The sequence below is a fragment of the Microcaecilia unicolor genome, chromosome 5 (assembly GCF_901765095.1).
Source record: "Microcaecilia unicolor chromosome 5, aMicUni1.1, whole genome shotgun sequence".
NCBI classification, from domain to species: Eukaryota; Metazoa; Chordata; class Amphibia; order Gymnophiona; family Siphonopidae; genus Microcaecilia; species Microcaecilia unicolor.
Genome location: NC_044035.1, coordinates 218370226 through 218391806, shown reverse-complemented (window position 1 = coordinate 218391806; position 21581 = coordinate 218370226). Strand labels below are relative to the sequence as shown.

The 21581-nt window shown below is 48.1% G+C and overlaps 1 protein-coding gene across 3 annotated transcripts in view; it reads left to right on the top strand.

The window, feature by feature from the left end:
- RSPH1 (radial spoke head component 1) overlaps window positions 1-21061 on the top strand; it is a 246673-nt gene extending 225612 nt beyond the window's left edge. For all 3 annotated transcript variants that reach the window (XM_030203781.1, XM_030203779.1, XM_030203780.1), the window contains exon 9: window positions 20873-21061. In XM_030203781.1, the coding sequence (XP_030059641.1) occupies window positions 20873-20882 (10 nt within the window). In that variant the 3' untranslated portion in view covers window positions 20883-21061. The remainder of the gene's footprint in view (window positions 1-20872) is intronic.
- Window positions 21062-21581: the final 520 nt, after the last annotated feature.

The following is a 21581-nucleotide window of genomic DNA, read 5'->3' as shown; positions in this document are numbered from 1 at the left end:
CCACTTAGCAGCTGACCAGAATAGGTCCGGATCCTCTAAGTGTTGCTAATTAAATGCAGAATACGCTTCCCATTTAGAGTGCAAATACTTAGTAAATTCTGTGGAGGAGAACAGATATGCTGGGAAGTTCCAACTCAAAGATTGCTTAAAGTAAGATTGCACCTCCATATCTATCCAGATTAGCGCATGGTCCGAAATCTCTTCCGGCCCTATGGTTGCAGCCAAAACCTGGGGGAACAACTCTTGAGATGTGAGAATATAGTCCAGCTGTGACTGTGTACGATGCGCCCTAGATGTATGCGTGTAATCCCTTTCATCTAGGTGCAGCAACCTCCACGGGTCCACCAGACCTGACGATTTGCAAAAAGATTCCAATATCGTCACGTCTGGCGGAGCCCCCATTCTCTTGGCCCCTGATCTATCCATTTACAAATCATTTACCTGATTCATATCTCCCGCTATCGCCACCGGCAGATTCGCATATTGTTGACACTTAGCAAGGAGACCTGAGTAGAAGCCTTTTCCCATCGTTACTGGTGCATAAACCACCACCAGCATCATCTCTTTACCTTGAAGATTGATTTGAACACCTACATACCTCCCCTCTCTATCCTTGAACCTGAGTTTAGCTTGACAGGCTAAGGTCTTGTGGAGTAAGATTGCCACCCCCCCTCTTCTACCCGTCGCTGGTGAACAATACATCTCCCCCACCCATTGCCGCTTTAGCTTCTCATGCTCTTCTGACGAGAGCCACGTCTCCTGGAGACAAGCTATATGAGCCCCATGACGCTTTAAAGCCGCTAAAATGTTCATGCGTTTGATTGGAGAGGTTATCCCACAAACATTCCATGAGACCAGGTGCACTCCTCGCCCCAAAGATCTAGCCAGGATTCCAATGGAGGTATCCACGCAACATTCTGCTTGTAAGCTCCCCCAGGGCGCCCAGCTTCCCCCCGGGGTATCTTTATCTCACAGCACATCCCCTAAGATCTCTCTGCCTGTACCAAGCATTATGCACATTTTCAAAGAGTCTCCCATTTTCTTCACAGTGGCGTACCAAGGGGGTGGGGGTGGTCCGCCCCGGGTGCATGCCGCTGGGGGGGTGCTGCGCGCCGGTCAGCTTCCTTCGTTTCCATGCTCCCTCTGCCCCGGAACAGGAAGTAACCTGTTCCGGGGCAGAGGGACATGGAAACGAAGGAAGCTGACCGACGCGCGGCACCCCCCCAGCGGCGTGCACCCTGGGGGGGGGGGGTTCTTTGGCTGGGGGGGGTCGCACTGCACTGGGGTGGGGGGCGCTGCACCCGGGGGCAGGGTGCATCAGCGATCCACCCCGGGTGTCAGCCCCCCTAGGAACGCCACTGTTTCTTCATAAATTGCTCTCTCTTCCATTAACCAAACTGCACATTCCCCTCAAACCTCCTCCCCTTCCCACCCTCTCCCACTCTCCCATAGCCCTTCCTGTCACTCCTTCCCCCTACTCCACCAACCCATTCTACAATAGGTTTAGAGCCACCTCCATGCTTGAGGTCCCCCTTCCTCTGAAGCAGCCAGAATTCTACACAAATCCCAAAAGTAGTATTAAACATAACAGATTTACCTCCCTTTGGCAGATGCAAACTCCCTATTCTTACACAGACAGTCCTCAGCCACTTGGGCTATCAGAGTTTTCGTCTCTTCGGTTGTTCTCAAGTCCTTTCATAAAAGCAGACGCCTCTGCTACGTTGTCATAGGTTTTCCAGCAGCCTTCATGCTTGATCTTTAAAACCGCAGAATAAAGCAGCATAAATTGTGTCTGAAGCTCATGTAAACGCCGACAAATCGGGGTATATTGCTTCCTGCGGTCCTGCAGTTGTGCCGAATAGTCTTGAAATATTCGTATTGTATGCCGATCGCATTTAGTCATCTCTCTCTTCATCCTGTACCCACGCAGGATCTCCATTTTATGAATATATTTGTGCACCTTCAGGATTACTGCTCGGGGTGTCTGTCGGCCATCTTGTGTTCGCCCCATGCGGTGCGCCCGTTCAAGGCACAAAGGCCCTGCGTGATCCGACAATGCAAACTCTGACATTAACCATTTTTCCAGCACAGTCCCCAGCACTCTGTCTCCCACCGATTCTGGCAGACCTATAATCCGCAGATTAGCTCTCCTGGATCTATTTTCAAGTCATCTATCTTTGCTGACATCGCGTCGATCGTGGAGGCCATCTGCTGCATACGTTGAGCAGCCAGGGAGGCAGTATCTTCAAGTTCTAATACTCTGCGCTCGAGTTCACCAGTTTTCTGCTTAGTCTCTGCCAGTAAAGTCTCTATGTTTGTAATTTGACAGGTTAGCCAGTCCCACTTCGTCGCCATCACTTTCTCTACGGCCGTTGTTAACTGGGATAATTGCTCTGCCAAGAATATCGGCCCCTCTGTCACCTGTTTACTTTCGGTATTGCTGTCTGCTCCTCGGGGTTTGTCTTTCTCCCGCTTCGTTCCCCTGCTGGTCATATTTTTCGCAGGGGTCTCCAGAAATTTGTCCATCAGCAGGTAATCCGAGGGAGAAGTAAATCTCAATTCTTTGTCGTTCTATAGGGATTTATATAGAAATAGAATGCGTTGGGGCCCCAGAGAGCAGGAGAACAAGTCTCACTCTCTCTACAGCATCACGTGACTCCCTGGTCAAAAAATAATTTAAATATAATGAAAGGTTTCATCAAAATGAAAGAACTTAGGAGTCCTTTTACCAAGCAGTGTTAAAAGGATCCCTGCGGGGGGGCAAGATGGCATCCGAATAGGAAGTGTGTGAGAGTGCTCCTCGGACTCACCTCATTCTTGCTGAGATATTGCCTAAATAACAGTTTCTAATGCCCAAGAGGAGGGGAAGACAGAGGGTTAACCCTGCTCCCTCTGCGAGACCAGAGCTGGGACCGATGGATCGTTTCGCTATCTGAGGAGAGTTGGCTGGGCAAAATGCGTCATTGCAGGGAGGAGCGGCGGAAGGTGAACCGCTCTCCCTGCTTGAAGGGGACATCACACTGAGCCCAGAGGAGCGGAGTCCACCGGCGATGCTGGCAATGCAGCCAGTTGGATGCCCCAGATCACTCAGACCTGATGAGGAGATGATCAGTCTCGGAGCAGGGGCAGCCGACGAGGAGATGATCGGTCTCGGAAGCAGGGGCAGACGAAGGCAGTGGATTGCCAAGTGGAGGCAGTGCAGGGAGGCACTGAGAGAAACATTGTCGGAGATCTGGGAGTCAGAACGAAGGAGGTGAAAGTTTTGAGCAGTGGAGGAGTCCAGGAGAATCAAATTTCAGCAAAGGTTTTAACGGTGAAGAAAACAGAAAGAATTACCCTTGAAAATATTTGGGATGCCTTGGTGAGTCTTGAAAATTCTTTTACACAGAAAATTACTTCCATGTTAACAGTTACTCAAACGCTCCCGGCTAAAGTGACAGAATTGGAAACACAAATGATACTGACTTATTCCTTTGAAAAAGAAATTAAGAGTGAAACTAATAAAATTAAGGAAGGCCAAGCAGCAATGATTAAAGAAAATATATTACTTCAAAGGAAAATAGAAAACCTAGAAAATCAACAAAGGATTAAAACTTTAAGGTTTATAAATTTTCCCAAAGTGCCTGCAGTGGCTCCATTGATAACTTTTAAGAAGTACCTTTCAGAAGTGCTAAAAATTCAGAACAACTTTATCCTCCTGTTTCTAAAATATATTATTTAGCACCATATCTTAAGAAATCAACAGAACAAATATTGCCAAACATAGGAATTCCATTTGAGGAATTGAATTTAAATCACTCACAAACTATAGAGGATGATTTATTAGGTGTACAACCTGCCACCTAAATTGTGGACTTTGTCCTTCAGCCTGACCGAGATTGGATTTTAAAGTCTTTTTTCAAACACCGACAGGAAGCTTTTCTGAATTGTAAAGTTAAAAGTTTTTCCTGACATTTCTAGGCAAACACAAAAGAGGCGACAATCCTTTCTGAAACTTCATTCTCGGGTCCTTCAGTTAGGTGGAACCTTTTGGCTTAATTTTCCCTGTAAATGTATTGTAAAGTTTCAATCTGTTAAATATGTTTTTTTTGAAAGTGAACACTTGTTAGCCTTCCTGGACTCTAAACAGGACTCGACTACACTTCCCTCGTTGACAACTCCTATTATATCCACTCCGTAAAGAAATATACTTGGAGTACTTTCTATTCATTTTTCCTAAAAGTATCAGAAGATAAATCCTTGAATTGTGCCTTGCCCTAATTGTGGACTTTAGTAGTAATTCTCATTGAAAATATGAATGTATATAACTATTTCCTGAAATGTAGAGATGATACTTCTTACTGTACAAGTTCTCTTGTAAAATAAAAATTGGAAATTAAAAAAAAAAAGGATCCCTGCGAGTTTTCTGTGCACCGAGGCCCCCCCTGATAAAAGGGAATTTCCAGATGGGGAAGGAAATGGCTGTGTGGTAAGTGAAACCATTTCCTGGTGCAGTCCTTATGCCTCCTAAATCCTGCGGAACCTGATGGTAATTGGACAGTATGCGGCACTGCCCAATTACCACCAGGCGTGCCCCTGGCCCTAGGAAACTTTCTAGTGCCCGAATTTGCACATGACAAGAGTCAGAACTCAAATTGCTGCACGCCAAGCTGGAGCTACCTCTACCTCCCTTTTGTAAAAGAGCCCTGTAATACTGTTCACATTGTTAACTTTTGCAATCCACTTATCTAGCTAATAGCATAGGAGCAAGGGTTTGTTCTCTGAGGACAAGCAGGCCATCGGTATTCTCATATGTAGATTATGAGGCTTATTTTCAAAGCACTTAGCCTCCCAAAGTTCCATAGAAACATATGGAACTTAGCCTCCCAAAGTGCTTTGAAAATATGCCTCTATGTCATCCGATGGAGTGCAATGCGGATGCTGCCTAGCGCTTTATAGCTGCATCATCCCACTGCACATGTATGGGTGCCTTCCCACCCGACACATGACCACATGTTCCATAGTCTGTTTTTTTCTGTGGAGTTCAGAGGTCACTTCATTGTAGTCTTTTTTTTTCAGCACGTATTAATAGATAGTTTTCAGTGCCATCCCTTGCTGGGTTTTCCTTGATTTCTATCATTTTCTTCATAGTTTTTAGTTTCAGTACCTTCCCCTTTATTTTATTACATTTTTGGCTTTTCAAGTTTGTTTTCTTTTTCGCATGGCTCTGTAGGACCCTTTTAGGCCTGAGCACCAACCTCAATTTGAGCCCTGCCCATTTTTGACGCTAAAAATTGAGAAATTTAATTTAGCCACAATTCTTTTCTTGATGTCTAAGACCCCCAGTGGCTTCAAAAGGTGCGCCCAATGCAATCAGGTGATTTCTGTCATGGACCTGAACAGTTGGTACATCAGGTGCTTTGAGCCTGACCACCAGCCCGATTTTTGTTTGTTTACAAATGCAGCTGAGGTCACAGAGGGCACATCAGGTCCAGCAGGAGAAACCTTTTGGCTCCTCGAAGGCCGGTCCATCAAAATCAGCATCAGAAGCATTGACCTCGATGGCTTCCCCCCAGTCTTCTACTACTGGGAGAGCACCGGCATCAAGGAGGTCTCCACCTCCCTCAACATTGGGCGCAGATAGTAAGCCCCAGGAGTGGTCAGCATTAGACCCGACACTAAGGATGGGTACGTGTTTGACATCATCTTTATCGGTGCCGAGGGACCGCAATGCTGAGCATTGAGGGAAACCAAAGAAGCACAAGCATTGGTCCCCTTTGAAGCATGGTGCTGTTAGCACCAGGCCATTGGCATCGCTGGTACCCAAAAAGCCCCAGCACCGAGAGGATAGCTCTCCCTCTTTGGCAAAGGTGTCGGTGTGCCAGTCTTCGAGCACAGGTAAGAAAACAAGAAGGCAACCAGTCTACAAAATCCAATGTGGAACAGAAGAAAAGAGCAGACCTTATTGTAGGAAAGCAGTCCTTAATGAGTTGTTTCAAAGCTCCCAGAACTTACGAACGAGTGCCTGGCATGGCCATGCTTTGCCAGAAGTGCAGGTACCGCTCCAAACAGCTGCATAAAAAAGTAATTAAAAAAAAACATTTAAAAAACAGAGATATACTTGCTGACTCACATGTGTCTCTTCCAGGGTCCATTTGAATCCATAAAAATAAACTTTCTATGATAGCCTACCTTATAAGCTGAGACCATGTAAATATGCATGAACAAAATGAGAACAAAAACAAGTTCTGACCCCTAAGAACAAACAAAATTACTGTCACCAAGATCTCAAAATTGTGACAAATAAACTAAAACAGCTTTAAATAGGTCCATGGTAATACAGTCAACTTAAAAATCCATCAGGAGGAAATGGTGCTCAAAACAAAGCGGTCAAAATTCATCCAGACGTGTTTGCCAATACATAATGGCCAAAAATTGCAGAAGAAAAGTTGAAAAAGAACCTCAAAACAGCTTAGAACTTTTAAAAACATGGTGGAATGAATTGAGACCGATTCCATGCATTCCAGTGAGACCATCGATGTGTACCAACCATGGAAGAAGCCTCAGCAACTTAAAATTGTCTTTAAAACTGTGAGGAACCTCAAAAAACATAATAAAAACAATGGGGAACATCTGAAAACATTTCAAAATCATAAAAACTAATGTCAGCACCTCCATAAAATGTCACAAAATGAATGTAAAAATCTTGATGTAAAAATAAGGTATGTCATCTTCTTAAAACCAAAAACAGGGGTTCCTGGACCAATTGGAACCATAAAAAGGAAAAGGCTCTAGATGTTACTGTTTTCTTCCCTTTTCTATCAAGGTATTTGATGTCTTACCTTTCTGAGGGTAATTAATGATGACTTTGGGGCTTTTCTCACCCATCTCCAGCAAATTTACTTTAAAGCCCTCTTTAGTACTTTAGCCAGTCTGTTACTAAAGAGAAAGGGAAATGGGACTTGATATACTGCCTTTCTGAGGTTTTTGCAACTACATTCAATTCAAAGCCAGAAGCGTAGCTAGGTGGGGCGCAGGGGGAGCGGTCGCTCCCCCAAACGGAGTTTTTTAAAAAATGGCGCCTATGCAGGTCTCAACCGGCGGGGCCGGTACACTGCAGCCTGGATTTATTTTTTTAATTTGCCATTACTTTCTCCCCTCCGTTTCCCACCCTCACCCCACCATGTTCCCACCACCACTTTCTGTTCTCCCTCATCCACCCCATCCCGTCCCGTCATCAAGCAAGCCATAATGTTTAACAGCCCCTACCTGCACTCCTGCAGCAATAACATGCTGCCTGTTTGAGCCGGCGTCCAATCCTTCCCTCTGCTTGCTGCATGTCCCGCCCTCGCGTAACAGGAAGTAGTAGTACTCGTGTGAAGCCAGAGACGCTGCTGCTGCGGATCTAACGCCTTACCAGCTCAGGCAGCATGTTATCGCTGCAGGGACCGCTCAACAGAACGGGCAGGCTTGACAGCAGTGTTGCCAGGTGGGCAGTTTTACCGCCCAATTGGGCGGTTTTCCGCGACCCGTCGCGGGAAATTTTTGCCTGCGGCGGGTCACGGTTTTTTGGGCTTCTTTTTTTTCTTTTCCGCGGTTTTTCGGGCGGTTTTTTTTCGGCCGCGGGGGGCGGGGTTAGTGACGTTTTGGGCGGGGTTAGTGACGTTTTGGGCGGGGCCGATGACGGGGAGGCGGGGCCGGTGACGGCGGGGGGTGGGGGTGTCAGGGGCGGGGTTTGAGTTTGGGCGGGTTTTGGGCTGTTTTTACGCTAGATTGGGTGGGAAAAAAATTTTCCACCTGGCAACACTGCTTGACAGTCCGGGGGTGGCGGCGGGCGAGGAGAGAGAGAGGGGAAACTGAGGGTTCTGGACTCGGGGAGGGGGAAACAGAGTGTGCTGGACTTGGGGAGGGTGATTGATGGCAGTGGAGAGAGAGAGAGAGGGAAAACAGGGTGCTGGACTGGCAGGGGGATTGAAGGCAAGGAGGTTAGATAAAACAGGAGTTAGGGTGAGGCTATCTAGCCTTTTGACCCAAATCAATAACAAAAACTGATTATTAGAAATAAGGGACTGCCTATGCATGGCCCATCTATAAAACATTTAAGCTGTTCTAGTTGGATAGGCAGTGCCTTAAAAGGTGGAGGACAAAACATATTTTTTAAATTTTTTTTACTTATTTGACAGCTTTTTAATTTATTTGAAAGTTTCCCATATGTAGACATAAATATCATGAAATAACTAAATATCACTAAAACAGCTTACAAAATTATTGTAGCTGGTAAAAACAGCACTAGTAAACTCTGTATTTTGTGATAATTTTTCTATATAATACAGATGGCCACATTTCAGTGAGGATATCCTGTTTCCTGATGGATTCAATTTTATGTTAACTATTGTAATCTGCTTTGGGAAGCCTGGTGTTATAAAGATGGAAAGCAGGAAGAGGAAGATGGCGGACCATAGGAGGAGGAGGAGGGAGAGAGTGAGTAAGAGAGTGAGTAAGAGAAGGGGAGAGATATGATGCTGGACCTACAGGAGATGCAGCTACACAAACCCTGATGGCTTGGTTCCTTCCTGGATTGTGTACACTTAGCAGGCTTTCACTTCTTGTGTGCAGTTTGCTGTCTATACAACCTGGAAGGCACATGGCATTGGGGATTTCTGTAGCCATGTCTCCTGGCACAATAAGGAGGAAAGGGGGAGAAAGGGGACAAGGAATTGCTGGTCTGTAGGGGTGGAGGGGAGAGGGAATAGGGAAATACTGGACCATAGTGGTGGAGAAGGGTTGGGGGGGACAAGGAGATGCTGGGCTACAAGGGAATAAGAAGGGAGAGGGAGGGAAGCTGGTGGCATGGTAGAACAATGGAGGTTCTCAAGGAGAGATGAGTGAGAGGAGGATGGTAAGTACAGAGGGTAGAATTGTATAATGTGGAGTGGGTGAAAAAGAAGGGAATATAAGGCTATGGAAGGAGTGAGACAGGAGAGGTAGGGGTGAGAGAAGATGGAAAGTTGATAGGTACTGGTAAGTGAAATATAGGTGAAGGACTGAAGAGTGAGAAGATAAAATCTGATGGGAGAGACAGAAAACAGTGAAAGGAAATGTGTCAGAGACAGATAAAGTGAGGAAATAGAAGATAAAAGAGAAATAAGGACAAATGGACTGCACCCACTGGAAAGAGAGCAGAAGACAGAGAGGAAAACAGAAAAGAAGAAACTGGGACCAACATGCTTGAAAAAATAAAATACCCAGACAACAAAGGTAGAAAAAAGTGTTTTATTTTGAATTTATTTGGTGGAATATTTTAGCTTTGGGAAATGTGCATCACAGATGTCTTTTGTAATTTTTTTTTTTTTCAGTACAAGAGAAAATACATTTGTGTTTTCATTTTGCCTATGTTGTGGAACATGCCTAGTTTGAATTCTTGGGGTTCCCAGTTCAATTTTTATCTTTATATTTCTAATTTGTGATCCCTTGTTCTGTATTTGGTTTGTGACCAAGGTGTGGTATTCTGTGGGCAAGTAGTTTCTGCGTAGAACTGTTTAGCAGTCTCACTTGTTCTGTTTTACCAGTAGTAGATGCATTGGTGTTCTAGGGCTCTGTGTAATATTTATAGTACTAGCTTTTCATAGGTGGATTAGGATTGATATGGTGTGGTAAGTTTTCTGTATAGGTTTTAGTGCCTTTTTGCAGGGTTTTGTGTTATTTGTGTTATTTCATAAACTGTCTGGCTCTATTTGAAAGTAGGCTCTGGAGCAAGGGCTGCCTTTGGCGGCCCTTGTCACCAAAAATAAAAATGCTCAGGACTAATGGGCTCCACATCCTGTAGAGTCACCACACAAACAAAAGCCCATCTGATTTAAACAGTTTCTACTAGTGGAAGGAGTGTTCCTGAGGTGATGGCCACAATTAAGAAGACAGGTTGCCTGCTCTGGCCAGTCCCGGGACCTCTGCTACCTCCTGCCTCCTAATGTAACTTCCAGTTTCCTTGTAGGTGGGATGCAGCAGGCAGCCTGTGTTAATCATTGCTGGCCACAGTCACTGCACCTGAGCGACAATACCGGCACTGCCGCCTGTCCGACACTGACTAGCGCCAAATTAACAAAAGTTTGCTCCCCCTGATGTCAAAACCTGGCTACGCCTCTGTTCAAAGCGGTTAACATATATTCAACCTGAAGGCTGTAAGGTTTAGTAGAAGTGGTCTGCTTTGTATAGCTGCCAGAAAGAATGCTGCCTGTGAAGATAGCCGGGATATAAAGGGCCCATTTCAAAGTTTGGGAACTTTATAATTTGCGAGGCAGGGGATTTATCCTAGAGTTGAAGGGAACCATGCCTCTGAAGACTGTGGTGAACAGGAGCATTTTTGTTTGTGTGGACTGAGATGTTCGCTGCCAAGCACTGGTGGCTTGGCACTAGATGCATACAAATATATATTTTTCCACTTTCTGTTTTAGTTTATTTTTTGTCTTCCCTGGAATGAGTGTGGACACTGACCTAAAAGTGTGATATTTGTCCTATGGGAGCCCTAAAGCCCTGTAAGTCTGTTAAAAACCTGGCCTTGAATCCTGCAGTGTTAATCTACCTGCTGATACCCTGGCTATGTTTTATTCGAGTTTTCTGTGCTGGCGGCTGCTGCTCCTCTTGAACCTCTTTCCCTTCCTTTCCTGCACCACCCTAGGCATGACAGTACCTCCAGGACTCTCCCCGGTCCTAGCGACCTCCAGTTATACCTCCCCTTTCTGGCTCCCTTTAGAGACTCACCCAGCCCTTCTCCCTGGACATTTTAGGGGTACAGCGCCCTCTAAGGGCCTACCCAGGGTAGGACAGCCTCTTCCTTCTTACAATAAATGGGAACACACTTGGAGTATACACATGCAACACACCTTCTTCAGAACAGATGTGAATTTGTTTATGGCACTTTCATGTTAATGGGCCAGATGCATTATCACTTCCAGCAGGAACATCTGGCACTGCAGCATGAGCAAACCCAACATCAGGCCTGCATTACTGCCTCCCTGCAACGCTCACATAACATCTTGTTCCCAGGACTTTTGCAGAAGCTGGACAATCACCAGGGTGGAGAAATGACATGCACAGGGAAGTACATCGGACATTAGGCCTTTGAGAAGAAGCACACAGGTGGAGAAAGGGAGGGGAAGGGATCTAAATGCTTCTGTTGAATCACTGTATCTGCATTTTTTTGGTTTGTTGTTATCACTTTTATTAAATATCTCACCTGTTTCACATCTGTTGTATCAATCTCTTTCTTGTGACATTGTCAGCAGCTGTTGCCACCTGCCTGGGGTAGAAAGGAACTTCATCTGTTGAGGCAAACCTCCTGGTAGGGTCTTCTTCAGGATGAGCTAGCTCTTTTTGGGTGGTGATATTGTGAGGGCTGCACAGGAGCTCACCTATGGTTCTGTCAAGACACCTGAAGTGCCTCTTCAGGAGTTCGAAGGTTCGCTCTATAACAAACCTGGTCTGCTAAAGGGTCCGGTCGTATCACTCTTCCTGAGGCATTCTGGTCTGTCTCAAGGATGTTATGAGCTTGATCTTGAGGGGATAGCTCCTGTCACCTAGCACACATTAACAAAAGTAAAGCATTTTTTTGTTACATTTGTACCCCACGCTTTCCCACTCATGGCAGGCTCAATGTGGCTTACATGGGGCAATGGAGGGTTAAGTGACTTGCCCAGAGTCACAAGGAGCTGCCTGTGCCTGAAGTGGGAATCGAACTCAGTTCCTCAGTTCCCCAGGACCAAAGTCCACCACCCTATTCACTAGGCCACTCCTCAGTAAACAGTGCCCGAAGTTAGGCATCAAGAAGATCTGCACTAAACTAGTACTCTCCAAAGGATGCTCTGCACAGAGCATCCTTTGCAGAATACTAACTTAGTGCGATTTTTGCAGCTAATTTTGAGCACTAGATCTATGCCTGCTAAAACCTGGTGTAATGCTGGCACCCAATTTAGGCGCAGAATTGACAATAACATCAAGCTTAAATCCTGGATCGCCCCTGACCAGCTCATACCTCCCCCATGCTCATGCCCTTTGCAGTTGCAAACGACAGAAGTTAGGTGCTCAGTTTATAGAATAGGGGTGTCAAGTCTCTCGAGACTTGTATAGCTGTTTCTTAAGAGTTATTTAGCTATAAATCTCAGTATCTTGAAGTATAAACCCCTAGCACATCAACACACCTAAATCTCTTGTTCTTTTTTGAAGTTCCTTTATTGAATAACATAGATGATTACTCACAGTTATATGTTCATAAGCACAAAGGAACCCTGTAGTTTCATGAGCTGTATCAGTGAAGAGAAGGTAGACGTTTAAGTGGGATCAGCTCATTGCAGCGATAAGAAAAGTAGTTCCACAGATAGAGGCAGCTCAGAGTTAGGTGTTTGGGAATGCAGTACCCTCTTCTAGGAGGGTATTTTCAGGGTGAAAAGACTAGTGCTTTTCCAGAGCTACAACAGGATCATTGCTTTGTCCTGGAGCAAAATGGATACTGTCATCCTCATGGACATGGGGGGCGGAGCTAGAAGCTCATACAGACTCAGAGAAGAAAGAGTAGAAAGGCCAATAGGGACAAAGCCTGCCCTCGAGTGGCAAGGGCGGCTCTAGGGGGCAGCCCCTGATTGGAGGAAAAGGTCATACCTGGCTGACCTCTCAGGACAGAGATAGCAAGAATGGCCAGGGAGTGCTGGCACGTAAACAAAGAAGCCAAGCTTGGCTGAGACAGAGGAGTGATCAAAGCAGCATCACAACCAGTAGTAACGGATCTTATACAGACAAGCAAGTGGGGTTGCGTTGTCTGTGAACTACATTACACACAATGCATTGCTCACACACATATCCTAGCAGTGAAGACTGCAGCAGTAAAGATCTTTAGAAGTAAGAATAGCAGTGAAGGCATTAACACATTTCAGGGTCACATTATAACCAGTGCCAGGCTGTCAGGGGACAGAACAAGGGGTGTAAATCAGTTATGTACGCAACTGCTAATTAGTGGCAGCTGGTGCTTGTTAAGGCCAATTTTTGGTATTTATATCCAATTAAGTGCCAATTTCGCACCAATTATCTAACTATGTTATGTGCTTAACTAACCCTGTTCTATAGCTGGGCGTTCAATTGGGCACCTACCTTAAGTCCCATTTATAGAATGTGGAGGTAAGTGCAAACCCTCTTCATTTACTGCTGGAGACGTTCACAGTATTTTGAGAGAAGCAGCCATACAGTTAACATGATGCAATAGTTGCTACCATGAGTTACTGGCATTGCTGGTAACCCTATTTGCAGTTGGCTACATTTCTAGGAGTGTAACTAACTGCCAGGGTTGGATTTAGACATGGTGGAGCCCAGAACATAAATTAAGGAGGGTGCCCCTGATCCCTCTCCCCCCCCCCCCCCCCCCCCCCCCCCGATTTCCCCACCTACATTGTGACTACACAGTCGGGGCATCTCTTACCCTTCTCCTCACCTTGCGGTCTTCTTTAAAATGTTTATTTCCCTTCTCAGAGGGGTCCCAGCATGGCAGCCATCCTCACAGGCTGTCTGCAGCTGCCTCAAAGCTTGCCCTTTCTGCTGCGATCCACCCAGGCGGAAACAGGAAATCGGCAGAGAGGGAAAGCTTCGATACAGCCACAGGCAGCTTGTGAGAATGGCTGCTGCGCTGGGGCCCTTCTGAGAAGGGAAATACATTTCTAAAGAAGATTTGGAAGGGGAGAGAAGATGGACTGTGGTGGGGAGAAGGAGAAGAGATGCCTGTACCGTGGGGTCCCCTGGAGCTGTGGGGTCCAGGGCAATTGCCCTGTTTGCCCCCCCCCCCTTAACGCCAGCCCTGCTAACCGCATTGTACTATATGCATTAGCAGTTAATGCTCAGTAATGACCATTGTGTTAACTACAAGGTGCAATTTTTACCCATTCTCCGAGGACAAGCAGGCTGCTTGTTCTCACTGATGGGTGACGTCCACGGCAGCCCCTCCAATCGGAATCTTCACTAGCAAAAGCCTTTGCTAGCCCTCACGCGCCGATGCGCACCGCGCATGCGCGGCCATCTTCCCGCCCGAAACCGGCTCGTGCCGGCCAGTCTTCTTTTGTCCGCGCTCGGTACGGTCGTGTTTCGCCGTTCGTGCCCCGGAAAGTTGACCTCGCGCGTCGTTTTCGACTCGTTTCTTCAGAGAAAGTTTGAGAAGTGTTTCGGGAAGATACTTTTTGGTTTTTCCCTTCCCGTATTTCGAGCTTTTCGCCCCGGTAAGTTTTCTTTCGTTGTCGGGGTAGGCCTTAGTTAGGCCTCGGTCGAAATTTTCTTCTCCCTATTTTTGTGGTGCCAATTTTTGCCATTTCGAGTTTTGATCTCGCTGGCGTGATTTTTCCGCCCATGACATCGAAGCCTTCCAGCGGCTTCAAGAAGTGCACCCAGTGCGCCCGGGTAATCTCGCTCACCGACAGGCACGTGTCGTGTCTTCAGTGTCTGGGGGCTGGGCACCGCCCTCAGGCCTGTAGTCTGTGTTCCCTTTTACAAAAGCGGACTCAGGTAGCGAGGTTAGCCCAGTGGAACATTTTGTTCTCGGGCCCTTCGTCGGCATCGGCACCGGGGGTATCGAGTGCATCGACGTCTCCAGCGTCCAGACCTTCATCCTCGGCTGCCAGTGCATCGAGTGTATCGAGGCATCGACCCTCTGCATCGGCGCTGAGACATCGGACGACTGTATCGACGTCGGTGGTACCGGGACCTCGTCTGCTGATGTCGTCGGACGGGGGTGCTTCGTCTGGAGTGCAGGTGAGGGCTGTCCATTCCCCTGCTGGTGGCGGTGAGCCTTCGGGTGGGTCTCCCCCTACCCTGAGGGCTCCTGCGGTACAGCCCCCCCGAGACCGACCCTCTTCGGTCTCGGCCCCGAGGAAGAGACGGTTGGATTCTACGTCCTCCTCGTCGGTGCCGGGAAGCGCCGGTGACGTGCTTCGCTCCAAAAAATCGAAGAAGCATCGACACCGGTCCCCTTCCCGTGTCGGCACCGAGAGCTCTGGGTCGCCGAGGGAGTCGGCACCCAGCAGGCATCGGCACCGAGAGGACCGCTCACCCTCTGTCCAAGAGGTGTCGATGCGCTCCACTCTGGACAGCCCGGAACAGCCTCCACGCCCGGAACAGACTCTGACATCGACGCCTGCATCGACCTCCATGCCTTTTTCTGCAGCCGCTCTGAACGAGAGCCTCAGGGCCGTTCTCCCTGAGATCCTGGGAGAGCTGTTGCGCCCTACCCCTCCGGTACCGGGGGTGCTTGCGCCACCGGTACCGTCGAGCGAGGCGCCGGCTGGTCCATCGCCCGGGGTGAGGTCTCCGGCGTCGGTGCCGCGTGCGGTACCGACTGCGGTCGCCTCCCAGGAAGGCTCCCCAACTACGTCGGTGGAGGGAGCTTCGCCGGTGCGGGCGAGGGAGTCTACCTCTCGACGCTCCCACCGTGGCCGTGGTTCCACGGAGTCGAGCCGGGCACGGTTGCAGACACAGGTTCGTGAACTTGTGTCTGACACCGAGGGTGAGGCCTCGTGGGAAGAAGAGGAAGACATCAGATATTTCTCTGACGAGGAGTCTGAGGGTCTTCCTTCTGATCCCACTCCCTCTCCTGAAAGACAGCTTTCTCCTCCCGAGAGTCTGTTTTTCGCTTCCTTTGTCCGGGAGATGTCTATGGCCTTCCCCTTCCCGGTGGTTTTGGAGGACGAGCCCAGGGCTGAAATGTTTGAGCTCCTGGACTATCCTTCTCCACCTAAGGAAGCGTCCACAGTACCCATGCACCATGTCCTAAAAAAGACATTGCTGGCGAACTGGACCAAGCCTTTAACTAACCCCCACATTCCCAAGAAGATTGAGTCCCAGTACCGGATCCATGGGGACCCAGAGCTGATGCGCACTCAGTTGCCTCACGACTCTGGAGTTGTGGATTTGGCCCTAAAGAAGGCCAAGAGTTCTAGGGAGCATGCTTCGGCGCCCCCGGGCAAGGACTCTAGAACCTTGGACTCCTTTGGGAGGAAGGCCTACCATTCTTCTATGCTCGTGGCCAAAATTCAGTCCTACCAGCTCTACACGAGCATACACATGCGGAACAATGTGCGGCAGTTGGCGGGCTTGGTGGATGCGCTCCCCCCTGAGCAAGCCAAGCCTTTTCAGGAGGTGGTCAGGCAGCTGAAGGCGTGCAGAAAATTCCTGGCCAGAGGGGTGTATGACACCTTTGATGTTGCGTCCAGGGCCGCTGCTCAAGGTGTGGTGATGCGCAGACTCTCATGGCTGCGTGCCTCCGACCTGGAGAATAGAATCCAGCAGCGGATTGCGGACTCGCCTTGCCGTGCGGATAATATTTTTGGAGAGAAAGTCGAACAGGTGGTAGAGCAGCTCCACCAGCGGGACACCGCATTCGACAAGTTCTCCCGCCGGCAGCCTTCAGCCTCTACCTCTACAGGTAGAAGATTTTTTGGGGGAAGGAAGACTGTTCCCTACTCTTCTGGTAAGCGTAGGTACAATCCTCCTTCTCGACAGCCTGCGGCCCAGGCTAAGCCCCAGCGCGCTCGCTCTCGTCAGCAGCGTGCGCCTCAGCAAGGCCCCTCGGCTCCCCAGCAAAAGCAAGGGACGAGCTTTTGACTGGCTCCAGCAGAGCATAGCCGACATCCAAGTGTCAGTGCCGGGCGACCTGCCAGTCGGAGGGAGGTTGAAAGCTTTTCACCAAAGGTGGCCTCTCATATCCTCCGATCAGTGGGTTCTTCAAATAGTCCAGCAAGGATACACCCTCAATTTGGCCTCAAAACCTCCAAATTGTCCACCGGGAGCTCAGTCTTACAGCTTCCAGCACAAGCAGGTACTTGCAGAGGAACTCTCCGCCCTTCTCAGCGCCAATGCGGTCGAGCCAGTGCCATCCGGGCAGGAAGGGCTGGGATTCTATTCCAGGTACTTCCTTGTGGAAAAGAAAACAGGGGGGATGCATCCCATCCTAGACCTAAGGGCCCTGAACAAATATCTGGTCAAAGAAAAGTTCAGGATGCTTTCCCTGGGCACCCTTCTTCCCATGATTCAGGAAAACGATTGGCTATGCTCTCTGGACTTAAAGGATGCCTACACACACATCCCGATACTGCCAGCTCACAGGCAGTATCTGTGATTTCAGCTAGGCACACGTCACTTCCAGTACTGTGTGCTACCCTTTGGGCTCGCCTCTGCACCCAGGGTGTTCACAAAGTGCTTGGCTGTAGTAGCAGCGGCACTTCGCAGGCTGGGGGTGCACGTGTTCCCATATCTCGACGATTGGCTGGTGAAGAACACATCCGAGGCAGGAGCCCTGCAGTCCATGCAGATGACTATTCGCCTCCTGGAGCTACTCCCAGTGCAGAAACTCGAATTCATAGGAGCTCTGCTGGATTCTCGGACGGCTCGCGCCTATCTCCCAGAGGCGAGAGCCAACAACTTGTTGTCCCTCGTCTCGCGGGTGCGAGCGTCACAGCAGATCACAGCTCGGCAGATGTTGAGATTGCTGGGCCACATGGCCTCCACAGTTCATGTGACTCCCATGGCCCGCCTTCACATGAGATCTGCCCAATGGACCCTAGCTTCCCAGTGGTTTCAGGCTGCTGGGGATCTAGAAGACGTGATCCACCTGTCCACGAGTTTTCTCAAATCCCTGTATTGGTGGACGATTTGGTCCAATTTGACTCTGGGACGTCCTTTCCAAATTCCTCAGCCACAAAAAATGCTGACCACGGATGCGTCTCTCCTGGGATGGGGAGCTCATGTCGATGGGCTTCACACCCAAGGAAGCTGGTCCCTCCAGGAACGCGATCTGCAGATCAATCTTCTGGAGTTGCGAGCGATCTGGAACGCTCTGAAGGCTTTCAGAGATCGGCTGTCCCACCAAATTATCCAAATTCAGACAGACAACCAGGTTGCCATGTACTACGTCAACAAGCAGGGGGGCACCGGATCTTGCCCCCTGTGTCAGGAAGCCGTCAGCATGTGGCTCTGGGCTCGCCGTCACGGCATGGTGCTCCAAGCCACATATCTGGCAGGCGTAAACAACAGTCTGGCCGACAGGTTGAGCAGGATTATGCAACCTCACGAGTGGTCGCTCAATTCCCGTGTAGTGCGACAGATCTTCCAGGTGTGGGGCACCCCCTTGGTAGACCTTTTCGCATCTCGAGCCAACCACAAAGTCCCTCAGTTCTGTTCCAGGCTTCAGGCCCACGGCAGACTGGCATCGGATGCCTTCCTCCTGGACTGGGGGGAGGGTCTGCTGTATGCTTATCCTCCCATACCTCTGGTGGGGAAGACTTTGTTGAAACTCAAGCAAGACCGAGGCACCATGATTCTGATTGCTCCTTTTTGGCCGCGTCAGATCTGGTTCCCTCTTCTTCTGGAGTTGTCCTCCGAAGAACCGTGGAGATTGGAGTGTTTTCCGACCCTCATCACGCAGGACGAAGGGGCGCTTCTGCATCCCAACCTCCGGTCCCTGGCTCTCAAGGCCTGGATGTTGAGAGCGTAGACTTTGCCTCTTTGGGTCTGTCAGAGGGTGTCTCCCGCATCTTGCTTGCTTCCAGGAAAGATTCCACTAAGAGGAGTTACTTCTTTCTGTGGAGGAGGTTTGCCATCTGGTGTGACAGCAAGGCCCTAGATCCTCGCTCTTGTCCTACACAGACCCTGCTTGAATACCTTCTGCACTTGTCTGAGTCCGGTCTCAAGACCAACTCTGTAAGGGTTCACCTTAGTGCAATCAGTGCATACCATTACCGTGTGGAAGGTAAGCCGATCTCAGGACAGCCTTTAGTTGTTCGCTTCATGAGAGGTTTGCTTTTGTCAAAGCCCCCTGTCAAGCCTCCTACAGTGTCATGGGATCTCAATGTCATTCTCACCCAGCTGATGAAACCTCCTTTTGAGCCACTGAATTCCTGCCATCTGAAGTACTTGACCTGGAAGGTCATTTTCTTGGTGGCAGTTACTTCAGCTCGTAGAGTCAGTGAGCTTCAGGCCCTGGTAGCCCAGGCCGCTTACACCAAATTTCATCATAACAGAGTAGTCCTCCGCACTCACCCTAAGTTCTTGCCAAAGGTTGTGTCGGAGTTCCATCTGAACCAGTCAATTGTCTTGCCAACATTCTTTCCCCGTCCTCATTCCTGCCCTGCTGAACGTCAGCTGCACACATTGGACTGCAAGAGAGCATTGGCCTTCTATCTGGAGCGGACACAGCCCAACAGACAGTCCGCCCAATTGTTTGTTTCTTTTGATCCCAACAGGAGGGGAGTGGCTGTAGGAAAACGCACCATATCTAATTGGCTAGCAGATTGCATTTCCTTCACTTACGCCCAGGCTGGGCTGGCTCTTGAGGGTCATGTCACGGCTCATAATGTTAGAGCCATGGCAGCGTCGGTAGCCCACTTGAAGTCAGCCACTATTGAAGAGATTTGCAAAGCTGCGACGTGGTCATCTGTCCACACATTCACATCTCATTACTGCCTGCAGCAGGATACCCGACGCGACAGTCGGTTCGGGCAGTCAGTGCTTCAGAATCTGTTCGGGGTTTAGAATCCAACTCCACCCCCCTAGGCCCATGTTTGTTCTGTTCCAGGCTGCACTCTCAGTTAGTTGGTAAATTTTTTAGGTCAATCTCAGTTATGTCCTCGCCGTTGCGAGGCCCAATTGACCATGGTTGTTGTTTTGAGTGAGCCTGGGGGCTAGGGATACCCCATCAGTGAGAACAAGCAGCCTGCTTGTCCTCGGAGAAAGCGAATGCTACATACCTGTAGAAGGTATTCTCCGAGGACAGCAGGCTGATTGTTCTCACAAACCCGCCCGCCTTCCCTTTGGAGTTGTGTCTTCCCTTTTCTTTGTCTTGCTACATATGAGACTGGCCGGCACGAGCCGGTTTCGGGCAGGAAGACGGCCGCGCATGCGCGGTGCGCATCGGCGCGCGAGGGCTAGCAAAGGCTTTTGCTAGTGAAGATTCCGATTGGAGGGGCTGCCGTGGACGTCACCCATCAGTGAGAACAATCAGCCTGCTGTCCTCGGAGAATACCTTCTACAGGTATGTAGCATTCGCTTTACCTGCCCATGCTCGGCCCTCAATAGAATTTTCACCTTAAATGTTTAATGTGTCAGTTGGTGCATGTTAAAAGCCATGCTAAAAATGCAAGGATCAAATCATAAAGAAACTTCAGACCGCCCAAAATACAGCAGCCTGGCTTATATTTGGAAAAACATGTTTTGACAGCGCCAAACCACTCAGAGAACCACGGCGAGGCACCAGGATACATGACAGACCTCATCGACCTGCCAACCAGAAACTCCACAGAATCTGCACGATCATATCTAAACCTCCACTATCCAAGCAGGAAAGGACTCAAATACAAATCCACCTATGCAACCAGCTTTTCCTACCTAAGCACACAACTATGGAACGCATTGCCAAAAGTAGTAAAAACTACGCTTGACCACCTAAATTTTTGGAAAGCACTAAAGACAGACCTGTTCAGAAGAGCATACCCCACTGACCCAACATAAAAATACCGGTCACTTGCAACACAACATAACCAAAGACTGCAACGGACATTCCCTCTCTAAGTTCCCCCCAACTGTTTCCTACCATACATATACCTCATTATACCACAATATCACTTTGATTCATTCATACTATGTATTTGTTCAAACTGTAATCAGCTAACACCATTAACGGTTATATGTAAGCCACATTGAGCCTGCAAAAGGTGGGAAAATGTAACAAATAATAATAATATTGCAGATTAGTAAATAGGTTCCTTAAGTAATGTTTAGTTAGGAACTATAATAAAGCATTGCATTTGTCAGATTAAAAAATCCTTTGTGTTTTCATATTATATAATCTCCAGTTGATGTCTTTTTTACTCAACAGAAATGATTGATTAAAATGAAAAACAAAAGCAAGGAGACAGTGACGAACCAGAAAAGCAGAAGTCTGAGAAGACCACATCTCATAATGGAGAGTTGTATCATGGATGCTAGCAGTACTAATACTTTGGACAAACTAGCTTAGCTCTGACCTTTTCCAGTGTTTGGTATCTCTGATTAAAAGGTTTATTTTGGGGACAATGACTATATGTGGTGTGTTGTTTGGTATTTAGAATTTAACACAGATAAATTTGAATTAATTTTTATATTTATGTATTGACTATACCAAAACACTTGCTATTGTAAATCATAAAAAACTAATAGAAAATGTGTAGAGCTGGTAGGCCTAAATTTCAAGTTAATCATACATTTTTTTATTGGAATCAAAGAGCTAAAGTCAGAAAATAAGCAGGAAATGCACAGCACATGGTCATAAAGGGGCCCTGAGGCCATATGATGAGCCTATTCTATTATAAAACTAGGCACCCAGGTTCCAGTATATAATACTACCTTAATGTGGTACTGATATTTTTAGTGCAAAAAACAGAAGTAACAAATCTTTGCAAAAATGTAAACAGAAACAAACGAGCGAAGATGACTAAAAATTTAATTCAAAAGGACGACGCTCCAGGTAAAAATCCAATCAAAAAACAATTTTAATGGTCGATAGACAAAAATAAAAACAAATATAAAAAGTACAATGGGATGGTCGA